This window comes from Phaseolus vulgaris, chromosome 7, assembly GCF_051622355.1.
Source record: "Phaseolus vulgaris cultivar YP4 chromosome 7, ASM5162235v1, whole genome shotgun sequence".
NCBI lineage: Eukaryota > Viridiplantae > Streptophyta > Magnoliopsida > Fabales > Fabaceae > Phaseolus > Phaseolus vulgaris.
This window is the reverse complement of record NC_143504.1, coordinates 44,678,089-44,704,195: the sequence shown is the minus strand read 5'-3', so window position 1 is coordinate 44,704,195 and position 26,107 is coordinate 44,678,089. Positions and strand designations below refer to the sequence as shown.

At 33.2% G+C, this 26,107-nt stretch overlaps 2 protein-coding genes, 1 long non-coding RNA gene and 1 pseudogene across 3 annotated transcripts; 2 read left to right on the top strand and 2 right to left on the bottom strand.

The window, feature by feature from the left end:
* The first annotated feature begins 1,183 nt into the window (after positions 1 to 1,183).
* LOC137828806 (membrane magnesium transporter) lies at positions 1,184 to 8,164 on the top strand. The gene is made up of 4 exons (XM_068635517.1): positions 1,184 to 1,451; positions 1,588 to 1,640; positions 1,719 to 1,819; positions 7,776 to 8,164. The coding sequence occupies exons 1-4, from the start codon at positions 1,379 to 1,381 to the stop codon at positions 7,867 to 7,869; spliced, it is 321 nt and encodes a 106-aa protein (XP_068491618.1). The 5' UTR covers positions 1,184 to 1,378; the 3' UTR covers positions 7,870 to 8,164.
* LOC150025944 (uncharacterized) lies at positions 3,951 to 4,840 on the top strand (annotated as a pseudogene).
* Positions 8,165 to 11,528: 3,364 nt separating the features above from the next.
* On the bottom strand, positions 11,529 to 12,460 carry LOC150025943 (uncharacterized). Its single transcript, XR_016523335.1, has 2 exons — positions 12,153 to 12,460; positions 11,529 to 12,037 (listed from the first exon to the last, which is right to left on the bottom strand). It is a non-coding gene; the product is annotated as an uncharacterized LOC150025943 (long non-coding RNA).
* Positions 12,461 to 17,532: 5,072 nt separating this feature from the next.
* On the bottom strand, positions 17,533 to 19,154 carry TAF8 (TBP-associated factor 8). The gene has a single exon (XM_068635516.1). It carries the CDS (start codon positions 18,867 to 18,869, stop codon positions 17,811 to 17,813), a length of 1,059 nt encoding a protein of 352 aa, XP_068491617.1. The 5' UTR covers positions 18,870 to 19,154; the 3' UTR covers positions 17,533 to 17,810.
* Between the last annotated feature and the right edge of the window lie 6,953 nt (positions 19,155 to 26,107).

Here is a 26,107-nt window from a genome sequence, read left to right as displayed (position 1 = left end):
AAAGTTGTGTTCAACTTGTGTCATCTATAGACAAGTTGTATATGTGCATAAAACATGTAAGTACATTTTGTGTTGGTTGCTTCATTTAATCATATTCAAAATTGTTACATATGTACATATGGTAGAAAAATTTAATTCTTAAGCTTCGTATTATGACTCTTTAGGTTTATGTTTACACTTTGATGCTCATGTGATTTGTTGCTTAAAATTTAAGTCCTAGATATGTCTTATTAAAACATTAGTACATCAAAATTTAACTTATAATAAAAACACTTGAGTGTTCGGTCATCTAATCCTAGTTATACAATTCAAATTATAACACTTAAGTATAATAAAACTAAAGTATGAATACAAAGACAAATTATTATAAATTAAATCATATTAAGAGTTCCCATGGTTTTGTTAATTGTGTTGAGTTCTTTTCGAACTCTATACCTTAACTTTTAGTTAAACTATCTTTTTAAGTATGCTTAATAACTTACACTCTTCTATTCTTTCTCTTGATTTAGTTATGTCTTCCATGGTTCATGATCATGTGAAATCACGGTGATAATAAATATTCAATAATAAATGCAACACCATCACATTAAGGAGAGATTATATTAATATGATGAGAACTCAATAGTTGATGGAGAGGTGACATAAACCATTTTTCCATCTAATAAGAAATGAATGAATGTCTCATTAATCTATTTCACAATATATAATTAAAATTAAAATTATTAATAATAAAATCTTTAAAGATGAATAGTATTTTCCTATAGTATTGTGATGATTTTTTATATGGTGTAAGTGTTTTTGAATGTTTTCAATTTAATCTTATTTAAAAAAAAACAAATCTATGGTACTTTTCCCCTTAAATTATGGTGAAGATGTTATTATATTAACTTATTTAACTCACTCGTCTCTTCCGCTAACAAGTGAATTTTAATTGATAATTTATTATTCATCCCTTTTTGTCAAGTAATATCATTGTAACAATATTACCATTAATATGAGGAAAGAACCATATTAATTTTTTTTTAAATAGGATCAAATTATAAACATTCAAAATAATGAGATATGAAAAAAATTATAAACCATTTAAAAATAAATGCGGTTAGCGGAAAAAAATAATTAAAAAAGTGGTCATTTAAAAAAAATACAATAGGAAATATAAATCTGATTTTGTTATGGGCAAAATAAGCATAATTTAGTTAAATAAAAAGAGAAAGAGAGAAGATTTTAGCAGCTAAAATTGTGCAATTGCAACTCGGCACAGTGTGGTGGGGTATTGGTGTTCGTCGATGATCACCCATCCTCCTCGAAATCTCTAATCTTTGTGTAGTTTTATTGTCTCCGTCATCGATCACCAACGTAGATTGCACTCAAAGAAACAATGGGTTTAGGTTTTGTAGTCGGATTCTTAGGCCTTCTCATTCTATCTCACGCAGCGTATTCCACCATCCAATGTATACATATCCTCACCATGGTCCAAGTTTTTTTTTTTCTATTTATTTTATGTCTTTGAATTTTGTTGAGAGAAATAGCTTCAGGGCTTTGATGCACACGGATCTGAACTAAAATTCGGATTTTGTTTGGTTGCAGACAGGGGTTTGTTGAAGATTAAGGAGGAAGAATTTTCTGGGCCTCCTTTGAATGTGAGTGTTGATTTTGGGGTGGTGAGTTTGGTTTTGTGTTGTTGGAACAATTTAAATTTTAGATTTTGGGATTTGCAGGTGGTAATTGGGGTGTCTCTAGGACTAGCGTTTTGCATGTGGGCTTCACTAACCGTGACAGGGAAGTTTTTGTCCATCCACCCTAACTCTGAAGAGAATAGGTAATTACTTTTTGTTTTTTGTTTTGCCTTTTGAAGGTTTGATTCTAGTGCGAATTTGAGCTTATGGTTGATTTGGTTTTGCTTTCTTGCTGAAGTGTTATTATCAGCACGGCCATTCTAATTTTTTGAAACTTACAACTTGATCAAATGAGATTTTCTATGCTTCCTTGACTTTGGGAAGGAAACAGTGATTTTTGTGCAATAGCTTTAAACTAGATGTGTTCGTTAGCCTTGTTTGAATTTGGGTGGAGAATGACTTCTGGGGAAATTTTGATGTTAGAAATTAATCTTGGAAGATTGATAGAGTTTTATGTTTGAGGTTGCGGATTTATAATTTTGGATGAGTTGTGGTTCATGAGCCTGGGTGAAAATTTTATTTTGGGACTCAGAAGAACTACTTTCGCGATGGTGCAAAAATTTATGTAATATATGGCATCTTATATAAGTTGTTAACTATGTCTGTCTTTTCCTTTAAAGCCTGGTCTCTCTACCTTGAACCAGTTCGGTAGTGTTTATTGGTCTTTCCTTTAGTCAAAGAGCATACTGATACAAAGATGAGGAAATATGGATACAGACTCTTCCAGAAGAGACCCTTCGTCCCTATTCCACTCCAAAACCAAAGAACCCTCTCTTCTCCTAGTTATACAGCCCAACTGTCACACCAACCGGCTATAACTGTGTAATCATACCAGTTGCTAACTGCTATTTCTGCTACTAACTGATTCAAACCAACTGAGGTATTTAGCACATACTTTGGTAGCAAGAATGAAGGTATATTGAAGTGAAAATATAATAGGTGTCGAAGTTAATAGGATTGGCAAAAGTTTGTTTTACTTCCACTATCCATTCTTGATTGGAAGATAAAAGCAGAAAAAAATTCAAAATCATCTTTAACCACCTTGCTTGTTAGGAGTTTGGAACAGAGACAAATACTTCTACGCAAGAGTAAACTAGCATAGTAAAATCTCATGTTTAGTACAGGGGATTAAATAATTGGTTTCTTTCATTTTTATACCTAATTAATCTTTTTCTTTTCCTTTCAAACTAGAGGAATAGTTTGTTGAGATGAGGATTAATTAATTCAATTTTGATATGCCCATTTCAGATCTATGAAGTTATTTGGCATTTGCTTTTTATATTAATTTTGGATTGGGCAGTTACAGCTTATGACGTGAAAGTTATACTGATATAGGTTGTGTTGTTGACTACTTTAAGGCAATTAAGGTGTAGAATTGTTATTCCTTGTGTTTTGAAGGAGTAAACTTTTCACTTCCAATATCTTTACAATTTACTTTTCAGTTTTAATTAGTTTTCTTTAATTTCTTACAATCCCCTACCTGCAACTAATATCTTCTTGATATCAGCAGTGGAGAAGTTTCTCTTCAACCAAGATGTACTTTGTATTTGGTTTCTTAGTTTCCCTTCTTTGTAAACTTGAACACCCAAACAAGAGCAATTGATTTCCCCTTCTGTCCTTTTTTCTCCTTTTCCTTTCCCATTATTTTACCTCCTCTAAACAACTTCCAGTTCCAATAAAGAAAATCAGTCATCCCTATCTTTACATAGGAAAATGTCCATTCGTGTACCATAGAATTGTTAAGCTACTTATGTTAGATTCTTCATTCATAATCTTGTACATTAGATGATAGGTAATTGGATTGACAATTATGCTCAATATGGCGTTATCTATAAAAAAAACCATAATTTGACAGTTCCTCATCATGACATGAATATGTTAGGCCTCTTACAAATACATATTATAAGAGGAGAACCGAGATTTAGGCTTTTAGTAGGACTATATTGTTTTAGTAGTTATTAACTATTTTAGAAGTTATTAGTAGGGGCAAGTGTAACTACCTCTAAGTAGTTATTAGCAAAATAAGAAATACGAGAAGAAGGAAGAGAGGGAACAATTTTTTTGTAAGTGGTTTTCGAGAAGGGAAAGACCAAGGTCTCAACATCTTGGGAGGAAATCTTTGTATTTACTCTATTTTACTCCATTTCTAGTGTAATTTGTAATTTTGTATGGTTCAATTGAATAAAATCCAATCCTTATTCTTATACCAGTTGGGTCTATCAACTAGTATTAGAGCTAACAAGTTCTTGGAGACCATTCATGGTTTCGATGCGCATGGAAGTGGGGGTGGAGGCATTTGAGAGGGGGATCGAAGGTTTGTTAGCGATGCGTTAACAATAGTGAAGAACGATGAACTAAACGAAGTTTAGGCCTTCGTGCGAGACATGACAAAGAGAATAGCGATGGAAGCCAAACAATCCCAAAGGGAAGCACATAGGGGAGCCATAATGGTGGACGACACAAAGTGGATAGGTGGAGGAAGTTAGAGATACCTATTTTTGATGGAGAGGACACAAATAGTTGGACAACCAGAGTGGAAAGGTACTTTGATTTGAAAGGGATGTCAGGAGAGGAGAAATTATAGGTGGTTTTGGTGGCAGTGGAAGGAAAAGCGTTGACCTGGAATCAATGGTGGGAGTTCTCTGGGCACCAACTGACTTGGGAAGATTTTTGGCTAGCAATTATTAGGCGTTTACAACCAACCATGGTTAAAAATCCTGTTGAATTGTTGTTAGGTCTCAAGCAAACAGGTTCAATGGAAGAATACAAAGAGAAGTTTGAACTCTGTGTTGGTCCGTTAAAGAATGCAGAACCAACGTACTTGAGGAGCATATTTTTGAATGGGCTCAAGGAATTAATTAAAGCAGAATTAAAGCTCTATCCAACAAAAAACATGGTTGATTTAATGGATTGTGCATAGAGGGTGGATGAGAAGAACCAGTTGGCCACAAAAGGGGGAAATTCAGCAAGTATGGTGAGCATGCCAATGAGGACATATAGCCGTAACCCCAGAGTGACATGGGAATAGGGAGTGAAGTGTGGTGAAATTGGGAGTTCTACAGGAGAGAGAAGTGAGGTGAAACATTGTTATACCTGCAGAGCAAGAAGCTTTAGAAAGTTAACAGATGTATAGTTACATGAGAAGTCTAGGAAGGGGTTGTGCTTTAGATGTGATGAAAAATTTGGTCCAGTTCATGTGTGTCTAAACAAACAGTTACACATTTTAGTGTTGGCCGAGGGGGAAGAAGGGGATGCAAAGGGTGGTTGATGCTTTATCTATAAAAATGACACTTTTAGCTTTGTCCTCAGACCACTTTGAACAAATAGATGATCGAGAATATGAAATTCAGCAAGATTCTCAGCTCCAAGGGATAATTCATGTTCTTATACAAGATCCTAATTCCCATTTGGGCTATAAATTTTAGAATAAAAAGCTATTTTATAAACGTCAATTAATGCTTCCAAAAGACTCTTCTCGAATTTCCTTCTTATTACATGAATTTCACAACTCAAGTTGTGGGAGACATTAAGGTTTCTTCAAAACCTATAAAAGAATCTCTGAAGTTGTGTATTGGGAATGCGTAAAGAAGGACATCCAACATCACGTAGCTACGAGTGAGACATGCCAAAGGAATAAATTTCAACCTTTATCTTTGACAGGACTTCTTCAACTACTTCCTATACCAAATTGTGTGGGTTGATATACCCATGGACATCATTGAAGGGCTTCCCAAGGCTTAAGGAAAAGATGTCATCCTAGTGGTGGTTGATAGATTAGATTGACTAAATACGCTCATTGCCTTACACTAAGCCATCCATTTACTACAAAAGGGGTTGCTAAATTTTTTATCATTGAGGTAGTTATGTTGCACGGGTTTACCTCTTCTATTGGATCAGAATATGACAAAATATTCCCAATCCACTTCGGGTTAGAATTGTTCAACTTGGCCGACACAACTCAAATTTAGCTTTGCATACCATCTCCAAACATATGGCCAAATTGAGGTGGTCAACCGATGCTTATAGACCTATTTAAGGTGCTTCACTGGAACTAAGCCTAAGCAGAAGTGGTTAAGTTGGGTTGAGTTCTAGTTTGACACTAACTGCAACAACTCTTTGAAATTGACTTCTTTCAAAGCATTGTATGGTCGCAACCCACACCATCTTCTGAAAGGAGCCACTGTTCCCTCAACTATGGAAGAGGTGAACATGATGACCAATGACAGGGATCAAATGTTACAAGATCTGAAAGGAAATTTGGTCAAAACACAGAATCAAATGAAGAAGTATGCTGACCAATCTAGGTGCCCACTACTCTTAGCTATTGGCGATTGAGTGTATCTCAAGTTACAACCATATATGTTGCAGGTGACATCAATTGTCCCGTGACGGAGGTCAAGTGGGCCAAGTCACAATCAAATTGTGGTGTTTGGGCTGTTAAGCTCTTAAGTAGAATGTGTTGCACCTTGACTATCAGTTTTAACTTTTAGTTTAGTGGTAAGTGCTCAATCCAAAAATTGGTACTAGAGTGAAGGCATGAGTTCGATTTCCAGTGGGACAATTGTTCAGGAGGAGATTGTTGTAGGTTGCACAATATTAACAACTCCTCAGCCTCTACCACCTATGTTATTGGAAGAGTTGGAATTATAGGTAACACCAACTACTATGAAAGCAGTGCAACACAACTCATGGGACTATCAAAGTGCTTATCATTGGATTGACCTGTCATAATTTGAACCTTCTTTTCACCTTGAGGGCAAGGTGACTCTTTTTGGGGGAGTATTGTTAGGCCTCTTATAAGTAAATATTATAAGAGGAGAGACATGATTTAGGGTTTTTAGTAGGACTAGATTGTTTTAGCAGTTATTAACTATTTTAGTACTTATTAACAGGGGCAAGCATAACGGCCTCTAAGCAGTTATTAGCAAAATAAAAAATAGGAGAACAAGGAGAAGGGGAAGGGGCAGTTTTTGGTAAGTGGTTTTCGGGAAGGGAGAGACCAAACTCTCAATATCTTGGGAGGAAACCTTTGTATTTACTCCATTTCCAGTGTAATTTGCAATTCCGTATCAGTTCAATTGAATAAAATCCAGTCCTTATTCTTATACTAGTTGGTGTCTACTAGAAGGTTACTAGAAAGTTCAAGCTTAGAGGTTCCAACCATTGAATTCCCCATCCACATAATCATTTATTTCATCGAGGTTACAATTTACTGAACAAGAACCTACTTTCTACTTCGTCATACAAGTGTTAGTTGCACCCTCCGTTAAAGTATGGCATGATGCGTGATGTATTGATGTTTTCGTATAAAACTATGCTGCCTAATACAAAGTAATACTTTTCACACAATTTTACACCTATTTTGTTATTATTGGATATGTTGTTAGTTGTTACCGTTGGTATGAGATATCAAAGATGCGTGACGTGAGTGGCCATTGGTGGTAAAACATTGTGTTGGAGAGGACAAGAGTAGCATGCAAAAAGTGTTAAAATATTATTGATATATAGTTTAATTATATTTTTAGTCCTTGAAATTGAGGGTAATTCTAGCTTTGGTCCTCCAAATTTAAAAAATCTTATTTTAGTTCTACTAAATTGAAAAGAATATGGTTTTAGTCTCTAAGCACTAAAAGGGATCAAAATGAGCATTTTAAATTGTTTTTAGTTTCTCAAATGTACTGATTAAAGACAAACTATTTTACTAGATTTGAAGGAATATAATAAACTCTTTTTAATTTGAGAAACTAAAAGATTATCTATAACAAATTTCAGATATTAAAAACATAATTAAACCTTGATATATTCCTTTGCTAAGGAGTTTTCTCTTTCCAAACCTTAGTAATTGTTGTCATTGGCATAGAAATTAATTTATACCTAAGCTAATTTGTAGAAATTCTCTTATGAAACTTTTACTTTTAACCGTGCATAAATTATGAGGAAACTATTTGTTTTTTAATTCTCTTATAAACTTCATAAGAGTGTTTCTGGAATAGTTTGTCCAAACATATCTTTAATATGATTCTATTGGCAATATGAGTTGTTATGTTTGTAGTGGAACCCCAATCCAATTACCTAGTTTTTGGCTTTGGATGGATGCAGGATTGTTTCTTTACCAGCCAATATGGACTTCATGATCTTCAACCATCGATACCAAGTATCTCCTGTAGAAACGGTTGCGAAGCTTAGCCATTGAGTAGTTTTATATGATTGGAGCAAGTAAGCTTCCTTTCTTATATGTGGATGAAAATTCTTTCCTGGAAAAATGAATAACGTATTTGTGGATTTGATGAGTGGTGGTTGATGAGTTTTGCAGATTTCTTTTGTAGCTTTAAGTTTTTGTACTGGGCACCTTCATGTTGTCGTAATTTTGGCAGGATGTTACTATTAGAGCTATATACTTAATTTGACCATCCTTGAGTTCATTGTAGGAATATTAGCATTGTATTTTTTTGAAATGAAAGGCAAATGAAATGATTCATGTCGCGAAACGTATTATCCTTCTGAAATTATGGGTGACAAAATGGATGGATGAGATTAATTTATTGTCTATTTGAATATGGAATTTTAAGATAAATTATGAGTGTTATATTATCAATATTATCTATTGATAAGTGTCAACAAAGGTTGCATTATTTACTTATTTTTCAATCAATAACATGAATGTTATTTTCTTGTTGATGTAACTCAAAGTTGTTTCCCAACCAACATTTGTTTCAGTTTTCTTTATCAATATTAAATGGGATTTTTTTTGTCAATTAGCTACACAAATTTTTCAACCTTCGAACAGTTGACAAGAAAACCTTAAACAAAAATGTCGTAAAATAATTATGTCGTAAAAACAATAATGTCGTAAGAACAATCATAATTAATATTAGCCTAAATAATTATGATCGACATCTTCTGTAAACAATATCAGTGTCAATTAAAAGACTTTATCAATGTCAATTAAAAAAATTGATAAATTAACAAAAAAAAAAGAACATTAACCAATATAACAACTATTGACCAAAAAAAAATCGATATTACTATTTTAAATCACTAAGAATGATTTACTATTTAAATAATTTTTGTATTTGATGATAATTAAAATACTTATCTAAATAAAAAAAATAAAAATTTAATAAATTTAAATTGTCTTATTTAAATAAAATATTTTAAAAATAGAATAATTCAGTAAATTTAATATATTATGAAACGTATGATTAAATTCATATTGTAATGGAAAGGATATTTTGATTGCTTAAAATATTACTGAAAAAAGTCGATTCGTCTTTGATTAAAAATCCATGTATTACCAATTTTATCATAAACGAATATTTAATTTTATCATATTATCTTCGGTTTTATGCATAAGAAAAACATTTCATTATTAAGAAGATTACTAGGCAATTAAATTAGTTAAATTAATTATGTCATACATTTACATTTTATTCAAAAATATTTATAAAATTAATTGATTTAAATTGTGGTTATAGTTCTATAAAAAGGGTGGTGTTTCTATTTAATGGCATTACTTGATGTAAACCTTAAAATTTGAAAGAATTTTGATGAAATGCTGATGCTTGCGGCATTTAAAGAAAAGAATTAGAAAACAATAAACATGTAACCAAATAAAATAGAAAATGAATAAAAGAGATGAATCCTAAAAAATAAGTGCAAAAATATTCGTCACCTTAGAAAGCTTAGCAAGAGAACTCTCAGGTTTCACAAAGATTATTAACAAAAGAGAAAATTGCATTCAATCTTAAAAAGTAATTTCTACAAGGACTCTCCTTTTATAGAAACATGGCATGACCACCTTTGCTAATTAAAGAATAATTTCATGTGTGTTTAAATTTTTAAATATATTAGACTATTTAAATTAACTAAACCTATGTTTAACACCTAGTTAACTCTTGACTAACTATTCACATGAGTGACTCATTGATTTAAGGAAAAAATACATGATTGGTTAAGGAAGTAATTTCAAGATTTAAGGAAAAACTAATGATTACATGTACGAGAGAAATAGGTGGCTCATAGGATAAGGAAAAATCATGTGAAATAATTGCAACCAATCATGTGCTTTTGAAAATGACATGTGTGTTGGTTATAAACTTTTTATATCACAACCCTACACACGGAACTTGACTAATCATGCTTCTTTGAATTCCTTTGGATAATGTAAGGACTTTAAAAATTTGCATGTTTCTTTATTTTTTTCTCTTTCATAGTTTGGAGCACCACTCTTGTAAATCTCTTTTGGAATATTTTTTTACTGCACATTCTTTATTGTTCTTTGTTATGTTTTTCTTTATTCTTTTTTCTATATCTTTAACAAGTTTTTTATCTTTCTTATTTACATTTTCTTCGGGGAGAATTAGTTTACAATTTCTTTTGCATTACATAGAGAAAAATCATATACATTAAAACTATGACTCACACCATACTCATTAGGGAGATCTAATTGGTATGCATTATTTTACTACTTGAAAATGGTTATGTCCCGTATCTTTAAAGTTTAAATTTTCTAAAATTTGAAATTTTTTTTAAGTGAAATCATACACATCTTCAGGTTAGAAGATAACATGTTTTTTTTTTTTTCTCTATTAACACTACTTTTATATTTTTTTTCATCCTTCTTTCTATCACTTGTTTGACTTTGATATATAGATCTTTTATAAATTTTTCTCTTTCATTTGGAGCTCTACACATTATTTTCTTTGGAGTAGGAAGAGGATATACTTCAAGGGAATCCATGGATTAAACCCTAAACAATCTAAAAAGGTGAGTGAGAAGATGTAGAATGAACTACTCTACTATATGTAAACTCAAAATGAGGTATATGTGTTTTTTACTCTTTGAGATTTTTAATAATCATGCATCTAAGAAATTAAGACCACTTTTGTTTGACCATCTATTTAAGGATGATAAGTATTTGAAAAAAGATGTTTAGTACATAATTTATTTAAAAAAAAATCCTCCAAAAATGACTAGGAACTTAGTCTCTGTCATATACAATACCTCTAAAATGCCTATACAATCTAACCACTTCTTTAAAAAATAAATTAACAATAAAGATGCTTAATCTACTTTGTAGCAAATAATAAAATGACATTTTTTAAAACTTACCAACTACAACAAACATTGAGTCATGTCTATTTCTTATTCTTGACAATACAAGTACAAAATTTATTGAAATATCTTTACAAAAAATGTTAGGAATTAGAAGGGACGTATATAAACCTTGTGGTAAGACTTGAGACTTGGTCTTTCTACAAATATTTCATTTTTCAAAAAAAAAATTGAAACTTCCTTTCTGCAAGTGAAGCCAATAAAAATGTTCTTTCAAAAAATTTAAAGTCTTATTAACACCTAAGTAACCCATAAATCCACCTTCATGAGTCTCCTTTATTACAAGTGTTCTTAAGAATCCCTTTACTACACAAAAGTTTTTGTCTTTAAAAAGAAATCCATCATTAAGGACAAATGATGACATCCTATTAATGAAATAACATGCTATAAAGAAAGCATCCTACCAAAATTAGTGAGGAAGATGATTACGAAGAAGAAATGTCCGAGTAACTTTAATAGGATGTATATTTTTACATTTGGTTACTCCTTTTTGTTAAGAATTATTAGGACACAGAGTTTGATGAAGGATAGCACTGGATGCCATAAACTATTAAAATTGATTAGATAGATATTCACAAGCATTGTCATTGCAAAATCACGTATGTATATACTAAATTGTGTTCTAATTTCATTAAAAAAAGGTTGAAATAACAAAGTTAACAAAATATTTGAAACCAGAAGAAGTAACACACAAGAATGACTCTAAATATCTGAATGAACTAAAAAAAAGAGACAAAATTTGTTTACTAAAACTATCAAGGAAATACTAACAAATATATTTCTTTAATTGACATGAATCTATTCAAAATAGATAAATTTGTCAACTGACATGTTCTAATTGTACATGAATCATCATTAGAGAAATCGGCAATGCACATATCAATGGGGATGGAAAGAAATAGTAAAGGTCATGTGCCTCACATTTGATGTCAGTCATTCGACTCAATAATGCCTGATCTTTCTAGTGAAGCGATTGAGTCAATCAAGTAACAAATAGTAAATTAAAAAACAATTAAGAACATAATCAACACTAAGAAATGAGACGGGTTAGGTAGTACCAACACCGCAAGCTTGTGTTTGTGACCCAAAGATCTAAGAGAAGGAGATTGAGAGAGAAAGCATATGAATTACCAATGTGAGCCACCAATGTAGTCTTACTAGTGGATTAACATGTTGCGCACCATTTAACTGAAGATGCCTAAGCAATATTGTGTGGACGAAGGGTTTTTCCATGCAGTTTTCAACACCTATCAATTGTATGTCCAATGCAATGGTAATGTTCACATTTTGGACAATTTTTAGAATTAAGTATGTGAGAGCATTCAGAACTAATACTTTGTGATGCAAAGACAATGTTTTCACCTGCAAAGTCCACGTTTTTAATTCTGAGGAATACAGCGGAGCATAAATTATGTGGAAGGCAATAGGGTTTATTGGTGATCGCAAAATCTGATCCGGTAGCAACATACTCATGTGGCAAGCCATACAAGCCCAAAGTCATAAAGAACGTATTGCAGTGCGATTCTCAAGTTTCTTCTTCATATTTGTAAATGGAGGAAGGAGCTCACTAAAATCATGTAAGGTAACATGAAGCCACCCAATATAAGCATACACAGAACCCTCAAAACGTCGCGAAGCAAGTGTCTTGGCACACGCCATACAGATGTTGCCTGTCATTGGTATAAAGGACATGAGCGTCACTCCTCCAAACTGATGCACAAGTTTGAGTGAAGTGTGAATTGTGCATTTAATAACACTACGGAGTTGAGCATTAATCTTTATCAATTGTTCTCGATTTTTTGTAAGAACAAATCCAATAGGGGTATTAAGATGGGATTTGTAGTCCAACCCACTTACCCATAATCCGATTTGGGACAAGGCCAATAGTTAGACCCACTCATCTTCTTTATACTAACAATATGGTTAGAAAATATATAAGAATCTATTCTGGAAGTTGATGTGATGTTAGAAGACAATTTTTTTCTAGAAAGTTGTTGGAAAAAAATAAAATAAAAATTGAGGGCGGAAAGTTGGTGAGTTCAGCATGATCCAAGCCTGTGTTTGCTGGAGATAATGGTGGTTGTTGGAACATCGCCGAAAAACTCATCAAAGACGGTGCTAGAACACTGAAAGCAAACTTGAGAGAAAGGTTAGAGAACTAAAATCCTCAAATACCTCATTCTCCTCAAGTACAACTCTAATCTGAGTGTCCTGATATCCTTACTTACACTACTTATTCTATTAGGCAGTTATCCACCCCTGTCCAACTAGTTATTAGTCACATCTATATTCCCCTTTACCTTTTACTTATCTATCCTGAGCTAGACCAGACCCTTTTAATAAGTGGTCTGCTATCAGTTAAATGCTGAAAGGGGAAAAGAAAAAGAAAGAGAATGCTTTTATTAGCAAGGACTGATACATAACACGATTAATAAAGCTCATTGTTCTTTTCCATGCTTTGTATGAAGATACCAGCAAAAACAATAATTGTGCTGCAGAAGACACATGGCAAATGCATTGCAAGAAAAGGTACCTTTGGAGAGTGGCTCAACATGGCATAAAAACAAGCATCAGTTAGGAAAAAAACGGTACTATGAATCTTGTGAAAAAGTTGCATTAAAATGTTCTTCTGTACCATCATATATTATATTATATTATGTTATAGATTATAATACACCAATTCAGAAAATGTTTGGTCTGAGCATACATGGTTAGCAGTACCCATAACTCAAGTAGAACTTTAACTTATATAGTGAGAACAAGAGCTGTAGAGCCATCGTTAAAAGATTTCTTTGTTTGCAGTAGGTTATAAAGCAAAATCTAAAGCATATATCCTATAATACACATGAATTGGTCATTGTGGCCCTTGCCTGTAATTACTCTCCTAGGCATGAAGCCGACACACAGATGACAATAGCAACATATCATGATGCAGCTACCAGCAGCAATGAAAACAGTGCAGATTATCAGCAGAAATTATGACAGAAATAGTAATTATTACCATTAGAAAATGTAGAATCTGAGTCAGAGCATGAAATTCTGACATCTTCCAAACAACAAAGGGGAAAACTTGCTAACTTTAGTATATGTTTACAAATGCAACTTTTATCAGGAAACAAAGAAAACAAACACCAATCCACAAAAAGGAAGAAACAATTAACTGGAAAATATCAGGCACACATAGTATACCTTTCCCAGACATGTATCTACTGCATTTCTAATATTTCTATTATATTTTTCTCTAGTAAAAAAGTAATCATTGAAGACTTGAAGTAGCCACAGCATAAAAAATTTCCAGAAAACTAAGAAAACTACTTATTTTTTATCTAGCAATTTAAAATTAAAACTCAGGGATAAAAAGACATCCTTATTTGTATTACTTAGCAAAGAATGCATTACCATCCATATAATTACCATAGATCAAAGAAACCAGAGTGAAACAGTCTATTCTCTAAAGGCAACGGTTACAACCATTGGTTGTCAAACGCAAGAGTTTGTAGGAGTTCTGTAAACTTGACTTGTAAATTTTCAAGTGTTTCCTTCTTATAAAAAGTTATTAAGACAGCTAGAAATAACATAATAATAATTCAACAAAAGGTTGTCAAACTTGAGATGTACACTCGTGGGAGCTTAGTAAACTCTTTACAAGAGTACTTCATATGATAAAAAAAGATTTCAATAATATAATTAATCAAAGTAGTTAAAACAAATAAGTCCACAACACTAAAATAACTACATTTCTACTTCTATTTTTACTAGATGAAGATGCACTTGGATTGCAGTTGAATTTGATCCACTCCCAAACATACCTTAAAAAACCATGAATTTAAGAAATGAAATTTTCTAAAATTAAAAACACAATGCAATTGAAAAAAAAAATCACAATCTGCAAATATGCACTGCAGTAATATCCCCCATTAAAAAAATCCCAATTAGAAAATTTCCCCCCACTGCAGTGCCACTTATCTCCTCCAATTAAAAAAAAAAACTGCATGTCTGCCCTAAATCCCCAATTAAGAAAACAGAGCAAGCAAAAACAGCACAACACAGGACCATCTCTGATGTGAGTTGATTTTAGGATTGCACATTTTAAGGGTTGCACTTTGTTTATGAGTTTTTGTTTTAAGCAGAACTTAACCAAGTGATTAAGTAAGTGTGAAAGTTCACTTCTAGAGGACAAAGAGAAAACACAATTATATAGTGTTAATGATAAATAGGAGCAGAATTAAAGAGCAAATATGGGAAAGAAAGAAGATGGAAACCGAATAGAAAAAGAAGAACACAAGAACATAAAGGAATGAAAAAATAAAAAAGATGAGAGGAAAGAGAAGCTTAGGATGATGAAGGTGTGGTCACACCACTTGGACAAGGAGAAGACTCCAAGATGAGTGAAGAGCCGCCATTTGAAGTGTAGGGCAATCAAGATAAGACCCAAATTCTAGGAGACTCGGTTCACTACACTCTGACACAATTTCTTTTCTATTCAAAATTCAAGTCTAAAATACAGGAGGCAAGACACTCTAGAGTGTCTTGGCGAACAAGATAGAGGGGTAGGGGTGTCATTTGTGAGAAACCTTCTAGAAGGTAGGTCAAAGAAACCCTAAACCTAGGTAGGTGGGCTTGGCATAAGCCCAATTTATGCTAAGTGAACCCTATTCTAGCTTATTCTTCTATTTGTACCCCCAAAGTGAGTCTAATTTATTTACATAAACATGTCTTTTAAAAAAACCATAAGAGAGAACATTTGATGCTCTGGCCTGTGTCCAGTTCTTCTTCTGTTGAAGTCTTTCTGATGTTTTGTGGGGCATTTGTCTTGGATGCTGAGATGACTGACCTAATTATGAAGTGTTCATGGTGTCCTTAGTCATCTTCCTGTCGATTTGGGTTGAATCAATCTCTCTTACCTAATACCAGATCACCACCACCACAGATCAAAACTATGATAGAAGGGTAGGGGTGTCATTTGTGAGAAACCTTCTAGAAGGTAGGTTAAAGAAACCCTAAACCTAGGTAGGTGGGCTTGGCACAAGTCCAATTTATGCTAAGTACACCCCAATTTATGCTAATTGAACCCTATTCTAGCTTATTCTTCTATTTGGACCCCCAAAGTGAGTCCAATTGATTTACATAAACTTGTCTTTTAAAAAAACCAAAAGAAAGAACATTTGATGCTCTGGCCTATGTTCATTTCTTCTTCTGCTGAGGTCCTTATGATGTTTGGTGGGACATTGTCTTGGATGCTAAGATGACTGACCTAATTGTGAAGTGTTCATGGTGTCCTTAGTCATCTTCTTGTCTATTTGGGTTGTATCAATCTCTCTTACCTAACACCAGATCACCACCACTGCAGATCAGAACTATGATGAACACAACCACTCCAAGACAGAAACACAACCACCGCAAGGAAGGAATGCGACCAACACGCGACAGAAACGCAACCACCGCACGACAGGATCTCGACCATCGCACGACAGGATCTCGACCATCGCACGACTCGACGCGACCACCGAACACAATCACAAACATAGGCAAGGCAAGGTGAGCAACCACGAACACAGGCAACCACGAAGACGATGAACGACACAAACGCACGAACTCTTTGGACTCGCCAACTCGGATGCGCAAACTCGCGAGTTCAACCAAATTCACCGAGTTTACAATGAGTCCACCGAGTTTACTCCAAAAATGAGTTTGCTACTGAGTTCAATCGTCCAGTATAAGTGGGAACGTAAACTCGAACTAGTTAACGAGTTAACTCACAAGTTTGATAACCATGATTTAACATTTTAATTTCATAATAATGAAAATAGTAAGTCTCAACATTTTTAATTCTAGTTTTAGCAACTGAGGCAGGAATTGTCATTTATTGAGTTTGATCCTATCCCACTTGCAGACATATAATGAAATATTAATATAAAACAATATAGGAATCGGTGTGAATACAAATTTCAATTTCAAAAGATAATATATATATATACACACACACATACATATATATGATTAGTATCAGCAAATTGGGCAGTGAAAAACATAGACTTGACACCCATATGAAGTATGCAAATTTGGGGTAGTGGAAAATGGAACAGATATGAATCATATGTGCAAATTTAATAGAAAGCTGGAAATTATGAAGTTGCAAAAACAAAACAGAGTAGAAGTTGTTAAAAAATCAACGAAATCAAATGGAAGGGAGCTGTTGAACTTTAAAGTTGACATTGTGGACTTGAAAATTGTGTCCAGTGTGAACTTGAAATTGAGTCTTCAACAGAAGAGGAAAACTTTGAAACCACAAACACAAATAAAAAAGAAATGGACAATACCCACAATCATGAAGAACACCAGTTACTGTGAAGAGAAACCAGACGATAAATAACAATGTTGCAATGTTGAAGATAAATTTGGAAGGATAGCAATGGTTAGTAGCTGCAATTAGAGGAACAACAGACTGCAATTCAAAATCCCTAACCTTTCTTCTATTTTTGCGACCCAAAATGACAAGGTAGGCGTTTTTATTGTAAAAATATGCAACTGAACTCCCCCACTCAGACCTAAATTCACCACCCGGACCTGAACTCATGTGTTTACAAAATAGAGTTTGCTTGTGAGATGACTCAAACCAAGGTTCTGGGATTGTAAAATCACCTGAGTGTACTACTTAACTCGCAATCTTTATTAGCATGGTTATATCAACTGAGTGGTGCCCAAAAATGAAGCTATTATTACATCATTACAATACTATCACTGCATCGAAAATTCAGTATATTGATTCAATTGAATTTGGTGAGTAAAGTACAATATGAGAAGCGGAAAGAGCATTTTGTTAAAAAATCCATTAACAAATTACAGCTACACTAGCAAGAAAAGAAACAAATTCAACTGCTCTAAAAACATGTTAAGAATGATTCTACAGGTAAGTCACAAAGTCCTCACCAAAGCATCGCAAGCCCTTTAGTTCCGATTCACCCTCAGCCATTTTTAATGCAAATCAACCACGCCAAGTCAATAAGTACACTAATCAATCTACAACAGAGTGAGTTCCTGCGGGTTCTCCATAGACTGTTTGAGAATATACTCAGCCCTCCTTTTCTTATCATCCCTCTCATCTTCTCTCCCAACCAATGCCACCGTCCGCGACGCATCCTTATTCCGAATTCTCATATCCAACGACTCCCCAATGAACTTCTTCCCAGTCCTAAACTTAAAATGCACAGTAGGTCTCACAGCGGGAAGGTCACTTCTGTCTCTCTCCCCCAACCCATCATCCTCATCAGCACCCAACCCTCCACTCCCAAGCATCTCAATTGCCGGAGCAAAGGCCTCCAACACCGAAACACGGTTCCTATCACCACCATTACCCTCATCCAAAACTGAAACCTTAACAACCGGAGCGACATCTTTATCAACATCCTTATGGTCATCATCAACACCTTGAGGTTCCAAAATAGTACTATCTGGTGAACCTGATGTTCTTGCTTTAGCTTCCACAGACCCATTACGCAACAACAACCGTTTCTGCAAACTCAACAACGACCTCTCAGCCTTCCTACGCTGCCTAGCTTGTTCAATTTTATCTTCACGAGGATCAGAAACCCTCTCATCCCACACTGCAGTGTGAATATACGTGTGGGGATCGGGCAAAGCCGGTAACCACGCGGGAATATGCTTCGACGGTGGAGTCTCCCCCATCTGATCAAAACTTGGAATGCGACGTCGTTCCTGAGCGACCGGAAACCGAGGAATCGGTTGAGCGAACGGAACCTCATCCGCCGATTCCACGAAGGTCATGATATCTCTGACTCCGCCGGCGCCGGAGCCGGAAAAGGCTCGTGGCGCTTCCAGGTCCTCGAACGCGCGAATCGCGTCGAAGACGGTGCACTGCGATCGGCCGGCGTGGTTCGCGTAGGACTCGGCAGTTCTGCCTACGTCTAGGAGGTAGCGGATTGCGATGTCGGCGAAGGCGTCCAGCGCAGAGGCAGTGGCGCCGTTGAACCCAGCGGCGTTGCAGAGCTGCGCCAACGCGAGACGCGCTGCGGCTCGGCCGAAGTCGTCCGACACGGCTCTTCCATCGCCGTTGGTCATGGTTGGTCTGGGGCGCAATTAGGGTTTCCGCGCGCGGCATTGTTGGCGTTCCATGGAGTTCCAATTCTTGACACGCTTCAATTGAAAAAGGCCTCGTTTGAGAAAGCAATACAAAGAGATGAAAAGGTTAAAGAAAACAAAGGAAAACCTAGTTTGATTTATAAAGCTTGCAAAGAGTGATTCAGAGTGTTCCAGCAATGAAACTCAAGCCTGCATATATAGAGAGTCAATTCAAGCCATACTAGCCTTTGTCCACACATTTTCGATTCTTTCTTTATTCATAGTGATTTCGAATGTCAAATGACATTATTTATTTATTTAAGATTATGTAATGTCGCTACAAGATCATAAATTATTTTTAAAAACTATTTGGTCTTTTATTAAAAAAATTCTCATTTCATTTCTAATATTATTTGTTATTTGTAAATATTTTTAATCCTCAAATTATTATATATTTTTCCACTAAATTTCCCGTTAAACTTATTTTATTAAGCCTGTATTTTTAATATTATAAATATTTTTTTCAATTTTTAATGTAATATTAAAGTTTTATTCTTCTTCTTTTATTGTAGTATTATTGTCTAAGAATACTTAATAATATGCATTTTTTTAAATTAAGAAAAAGATTAAAAATATTTTAGTAATTTAGTAGTCTTATTCCAATAATTTTTTTATTATACAATAACATTTAAACTTATCATTAGTATAGTATTTTAATGCAAGTAGTCTTATGAGGTGATTTTCTATATTATTATATTTCTAATTCATCTTCAAAATAGAATTGATATATATATATATATATATATATAAATTATAAATTTTTATTTGACATCTTCACATTACATTCCTTTCCCCAATCAAAAGAATAATCTAAACTAAATATTGTTGTATCGGTATTCACTAAGATTGGAGAAGTGAAGAATTTATCGGTATTCACTAATATTATTTACCTTTTAAATTACTATCTATTTTTAAAGATAGAATCATTTCAACCATGTTATTGATAATAATTGTATAAACAATTTAAAACTGTCTTCATTGGTGTCACTTTCTAGCTATTTTCTTCTAAAACAATATTTTTCACTAATTCCAAAAACTTTTGAAGTTGTGTTTAACAATCCATTATTGCTAAAATAAAAAAACTAAGAATTTTACGAACAGATTAAAGCAAACTTATATTTCTACAATATCCAAAATATATATTATCAACTTTTAAAATAAATGTACATACACAATCAACTCTATTAAAATTAAAAAATATAAATAAAGGAGAAACCTTATTAGATACATTTGAATATTCATTGTTTGGAGTTTACAAACCAGAAAAGTGCTTATCAATGACGCAAAATGTTTCTGTCACATATCCCAATTTTATCTTCTGTACACGGATAAAATGAAATCCCAAAAATCCATATGAAGAACACTGCTAACCAAGGCAAAACTTGTTTTTGTTAAATAACATTTTCTGTATAAGAAAACAAGTATAGAACCAGGTCATAAACAATACCAAAGACTATTTTTTAGAATATGTAGTGTCACATCATGTAAAAGTTTTGATTTTAATTAATCTTTATATAATAAATTATTATTCAAGCTTTGACAGTGATAAATTACAGTTTTAAAAATTTTAATCATTAGTTTTTTAAATTTCAACTACATAGTATATTATATTAATGACTTTCAAACAAATCTTTATATAACTTATAATTGCATGCTTGATTTTTTTATTTAAAATTATGTAATGTTGCTACAAAGATTTACATGAGAGAACTTATATTTTCAGCATGTTTGTAATTTGAAATTTTAACTTAAACTACCATAAGATTTCTAGGTTTTACTCTTTGAATTAACTTCTTGAAATAAGTTTTCTAAGATTTTCCTCATTAACTATCTTCTATAATTTCATCCTATTTGTGTTATTTAACTCAACTTTTGTCATTTTTTAATTGTTGATTATTGATAATTTTGTTTATTTAAAAATGGTTAGCATAATCTTAATTACATTTGAAAATAACCACATATATTGGTTTTCTTATTTAAACATATATTTTTTTCTTTTTTTTTTTCGGCAAAACATTTTTTTCATTTTTCACATTGGTAGATGCATGTAAAAGTTATTGACCCTAGTGTCTTTAACTTAACTTTTGTGCAAGAGATTGTGATTAGAGATATTAAAATGGGCTAATTTGATGGGGGAAATTTAATAAAAGTCTTGGATACCTCCTCATTAAAAATAAAAATGAATTGGTGGTTGTCCCAATATATATATCTGTAAGAACTTAACTTATATTTATTGTGTCCATTAATCACATGAGATTGTGGTTGTTAGCATCTCACAAATCATAAATGATTTGTACAGATTTCAAACAATTTATGAAGAAATCAATACAAGTCACATTAATAATCACAACTTTAATAACATTAAATGCTTCTCTATTGACATTTTCTTAATAGTTGTTTTGTTAAAAAAAGTGTCTTAAAAAAGAAACAACTTAAGGGTTTTCTTTTGCCATTTGTTCCATAAAATTGGGATAATCATTCCCCCCATGTCCCTAGGCTAGATTAGTTGTTGATGAATAATGAGAAATGTAAAGTTTTCATTCATCTCAAGTTGAAAAATAAAATTGACACTACAAGTTTAATTTATCAATTGAATTGCTAGGAGACAAGACCTACAATGTCTACTTTTTTTTCACATCAATCTGTTTAATGATCTTAGGAGAAAACTTGGAAAATGAGATAAATAGCATCTTGTGATTCTAGACTTGATGTATAGGCATTGTTGATTTAGGCCGAAATATTTATGTTGTTGTTTGATAGAGTGGGAATATAAAATTATTATTATTATCACAAATTTGAAGGTAGTTAAAATATAATAATTATTCCATGGGGTATAAAAATTGTTTGGTATACTAACATACTATTGAATTGCTTATTTTAATTTATTATTGTAACATATTTAGTAAGAATTAGGATATAAAATAATATTTTTTTTCCTCTCTTATTCTCACTCCTTTCCTTACTAATGTAATTTTTGTCACCTTATTATTGTGTGATCATTGTTATATAATTGTAAGGATATAGAAAATAACCAGAGTAGAAGTAGTATATTTTAAATGACACTTGAATATTTATTATTAAAATGAAAAGAACATATAAATAGAAAATTCAGTTATTCATGTTTCATTTTAAAAGAATCACCATCTCTCTAAATATTTTCTTTTTCCTTTTCTCTCCTTTCTTTCTAATATTTTAACATCCTCGCTCATTAGTTTGATGATCAGAGTACGCCATTAGACTCCTGGCAACGAAGACTACAAGACTGTCCGATTAGAATCACTAATAGAGTAAGTTCATTCTTGCTCTTCTCTTTGAGTCAAATTTTGAACTCGTAGGTTTGTCTCAATATAGGTTTTCTTTTACTCTTTTAGCTTCAGGACTAATCTCTGTTAGCTCAGAGTCTTAGTGTTATAGTTCTATTGTTTATTAGAACTATGTGGTGCAAGTTAAGCTACTCTTGAGCTTTTGGTAGAATTAGAGCTCTTAGTGAGAATCTGCTCAAGTAAAGGTAAGGGAAACTAGTTTAAATTGCTAATAGAATCATAGGTTAGAAGATTTGTATGTGGGGATGACGTGGTCACCAATCTCAAATTTTCTTGTAGGATTTCTTGTTTTTTAGTCGATTGGAATTTGTTTGAGATTGAAATGTGAAATTGTAGATATAATAGATGTTGTAGAATGTATATGAGTTTGGAATTGAATGACTTAATGAAGTTATTTGAATAGTTTGTTGAATTAATTCAAATGAAATGTTTGATGAGAATTGGTTGTTTGATTTTAAATGATTTTGGTTTAAAAATCATATATATATATATATATATATATATTGACATAATAGCTAATTGACTCAATGAGAGTGTTTGTATTATGTTGAGCAACAACTGTTAATGTAATGTGTAGTTTTATAAAATTATGAGTTAAATGAAATTATAATATTTGGTATGATTTAATTGTGTGATTTTGGATATTGTGAGATGTGGAATATGAATTTTAATCAAGACATAGTATTTTTAGGAAATAAAATACCGTGTTAAGATTGTTTATGATGTGCATTGACTAGGAATTTGTCTAGAAGGAGATATCCCGACTCTCTTGAGATAATGAAATCATATAAATGAAGTTATTCAGGTGGTGAGAGTCGAAGGAGGTTCATATGAATGGGTAAGTTGTTTGAAAGATAACTAGTGTGACCTGTTATATGACTTAACCATGTCATACTAGGAGAGATGATATTGAGATTATTTATGCGCATAGTTGTGTGGATTTCACAATGAGATACTATGACAAGTGCAGATCTCTAAGTCTAAGTCAATGTACGAGTCTTCCGGAAGTAGAGTCAAGTGTCTGAGTATGTGGGTTTGTAGAATTCTGACATGAGAAATATGAATAATGATTTATGATAGACACTTGATGGTTTGAGAAATTTTATGAGACTTGATGAATTATGTTTTTTTTATACAGGAGCAGATGATGTTGCAGGTAATAGAGCTCCTCACTGAGTATCTGAAGGATGAGATGACTTTATTTGGAAGAGAAATATCTTTTTGAAATATAATTATGAGATAATTGTATATATTCACATGTTAATTAGTTAATGGTTTTTTTTATTAAATATGGGTAAAATTAAGGATGTTACAATAATTATTATCTATATAATTTTTATTCTTGTCATTATTTTCTTATACATTATTATCATTGTCCTCATGATAATTTTTCATTTGATATTATTATCAAAGTGAGCCGGTTGTTATCATGTTATTATTGTTATCATCATTACTAATATTATTATAACTATTACTATCTTGCATACTATTGATGTCATTATCTCACCACAAGGAAAAAAAAATCATTAGATGTATTTAAGACAGTTTCTAATATTAATACAAATTTATAAAGTATTTCTAAATTGATATTTAACATTAGTTATCAATGTTTTAGTTATTAATCACTTTAGATTCTAAATTAGTCTTTAATTATAATGTAGTGATTAATTTAGAATATTAATTAGTAAGTAGTTAAAATCTTGATAGCTAATGTTAGATACCAATTTAGAAACTACTTTGTAAATTTTTATTAATAATAAAAATTACTTTAGATATCAATGATTTTTTAGTTTATAAATAATATCTAACTTAGTCAACTAATTAATAGATATAGATTACTTATGTATCGTTTTGGTTAATATATGAGTTTCGGTTTAGTCTCTCATATTTTATTGTATTTCCTTTCTATTTTTTCTTTTAATAATATTCTTTTTCATGCGGTGACAGATGATTGTTTTTTTTTATCAGCAATAAACAATGAATAAATGTGAGTCACTTTAGGGGTGACCCAACCCTTATACAAAACACACGAACTTTTAACCTTTTCCACATCACACACCCCCGCCAACACCTAAACACTACTTAAATAAATTCGGAAAGAATCGCCTACAACCTTCATTCTTATACCCAAACAAAACATCATCTTCATACAGACCAAAAGATCAACACACCAATCAGAGAAGGAGAAAATCGCATCCTTCGCCTTGGAAGTAACCCAAGCCCATGCCTTTATTTGCACCAAAGCGAATACTTCCACTACATCTATTACACCCTCTAAATATTACTTTGATTCTATGTTTCCAGATTTCATTGACGACTACGATCCAAATCACTCCCCAAACCTCATTTACCGAAACAGACTCGTTGCACAACCTAAAATGAGAAAAATTTAGCAGTGAAACATTATGAAACACACTTTGCACGCCCAACCATGCACAACAATGGTTTTACACTAGTCACGCAAATCTGCACTCAAAGAACAAATGAGTGCAAGACTCCTCCTCCAACCCGCAAAGACTACACACAGAAGTTACCACCGTGATCCCACGTTTTTCCAAGTTAGCCTTAGTAGCCAACTTATTTTCCAACACCCTCCAAGTTGTAATTTGTACAGAAGGTACAACCTTACACTTCCAGAACTTCATAAACTCCCCCTCTCTCTCCCCTACTCGGCCTCCCCTTAGACGAAGATATCCAGCTTTAACCGAATACCCTACCTCCTCCCTTTCCCTCCACTCCCAGCTATCTTCCTTCTCCAAATTCAAGCTCACACCCTGAACTTCCTGAGACAGTAGACACACTAGATTCTTTTCCCACTAAAAAAGATTCCTTCTCCAACCAAACTTCCAAACCCAAACGTTGTTGTTCCAAGCCCCTACCTCTGCCACTATAGAAACTTTTGAGACACTAAGTGAAAACAACCTCGGGAAAACCCTTTTCAACGCCCCTTACCCACCCAATTGTCTTCCCAGAACATAACTTCCTTCCCATTACCCACCTTCCAAACAACGACATCTTCAAAATTCCGACCCCACCCTTCTAAGCTCCACACCTCCCTTAAGTCTTTCCACCACAGGGATTCCCTACTTCCTCCCCTTCCCGCTCTCAAACTTCTCCAGCCCCCCTTGGAATCAATTAACTCCTTCCACAACCACCCTTATCCGACCCAAGACGCCAAATCCATTTACCGAGTAAAGCCAAGTTGAAAATCCTTAAGTCAATGACGCCAAGCCCTCCATCCTCTCGCGCTTCACACACCTTTTTCCAAGAAGCCCATGCTACCTTTCTTCCATCAAAGCCTCACCCCCATAGGAAATTCCTTTGAACACTCACTATCTCGTTTGCCACCCCAACAGGCATTTTGAAAAGAGATAAGTAAAACAGAGGGATAGAACATAGAACCGACTTGATCAGGCAAATTCTCCCTGCCATGGACAATAGCCTGCCTTTCCAACTACTCAGTCTTCTCTTCACTCTATCTACCACCCCAGTCCAAAACTCCTTTTTCTTATGACACCATTCTATCGGTAAACCCAAATAAACAAAAGGAATTGTCATCACCTCACAATTAAGAATTGTCGCAAAATGCTAAATCGATATTTGCTCTACCCCCACACCTCCTAACTTGCTCTTCATAAAATTCACCTTAAGCACATACACAAGTTCAAAACAATTCAAAGCCTCCTTAATATTAAAAATGCTTTTAACATTAGCTTCACAAAAGAAAAGAGTATCATCAGCACATTACAACATGTTGACCTTCACCTTTTCTCTACCAATCTCCAGACTATTTATCATCTTCCTCTCAGTTGCCATTCTAGACACAAGATGTCAGCTTAACTAAGATTGTCAAGT

Coding starts and splice junctions, on each gene's coding strand:
- LOC137828806 (XM_068635517.1), top strand. CDS start 1,379: ATGGGTTTAGGTTTTGTAGTCGGATTCTTAGGCCTTCTCATTCTATCT. Junction 1,641..1,718: donor TTTCTGGGCCTCCTTTGAAT/GTGAGTGTTGAT, acceptor TGGGATTTGCAG/GTGGTAATTGGGGTGTCTCT. Junction 1,820..7,775: donor CCTAACTCTGAAGAGAATAG/GTAATTACTTTT, acceptor GGATGGATGCAG/GATTGTTTCTTTACCAGCCA.
- TAF8 (XM_068635516.1), bottom strand. CDS start 18,869: ATGACCAACGGCGATGGAAGAGCCGTGTCGGACGACTTCGGCCGAGCC.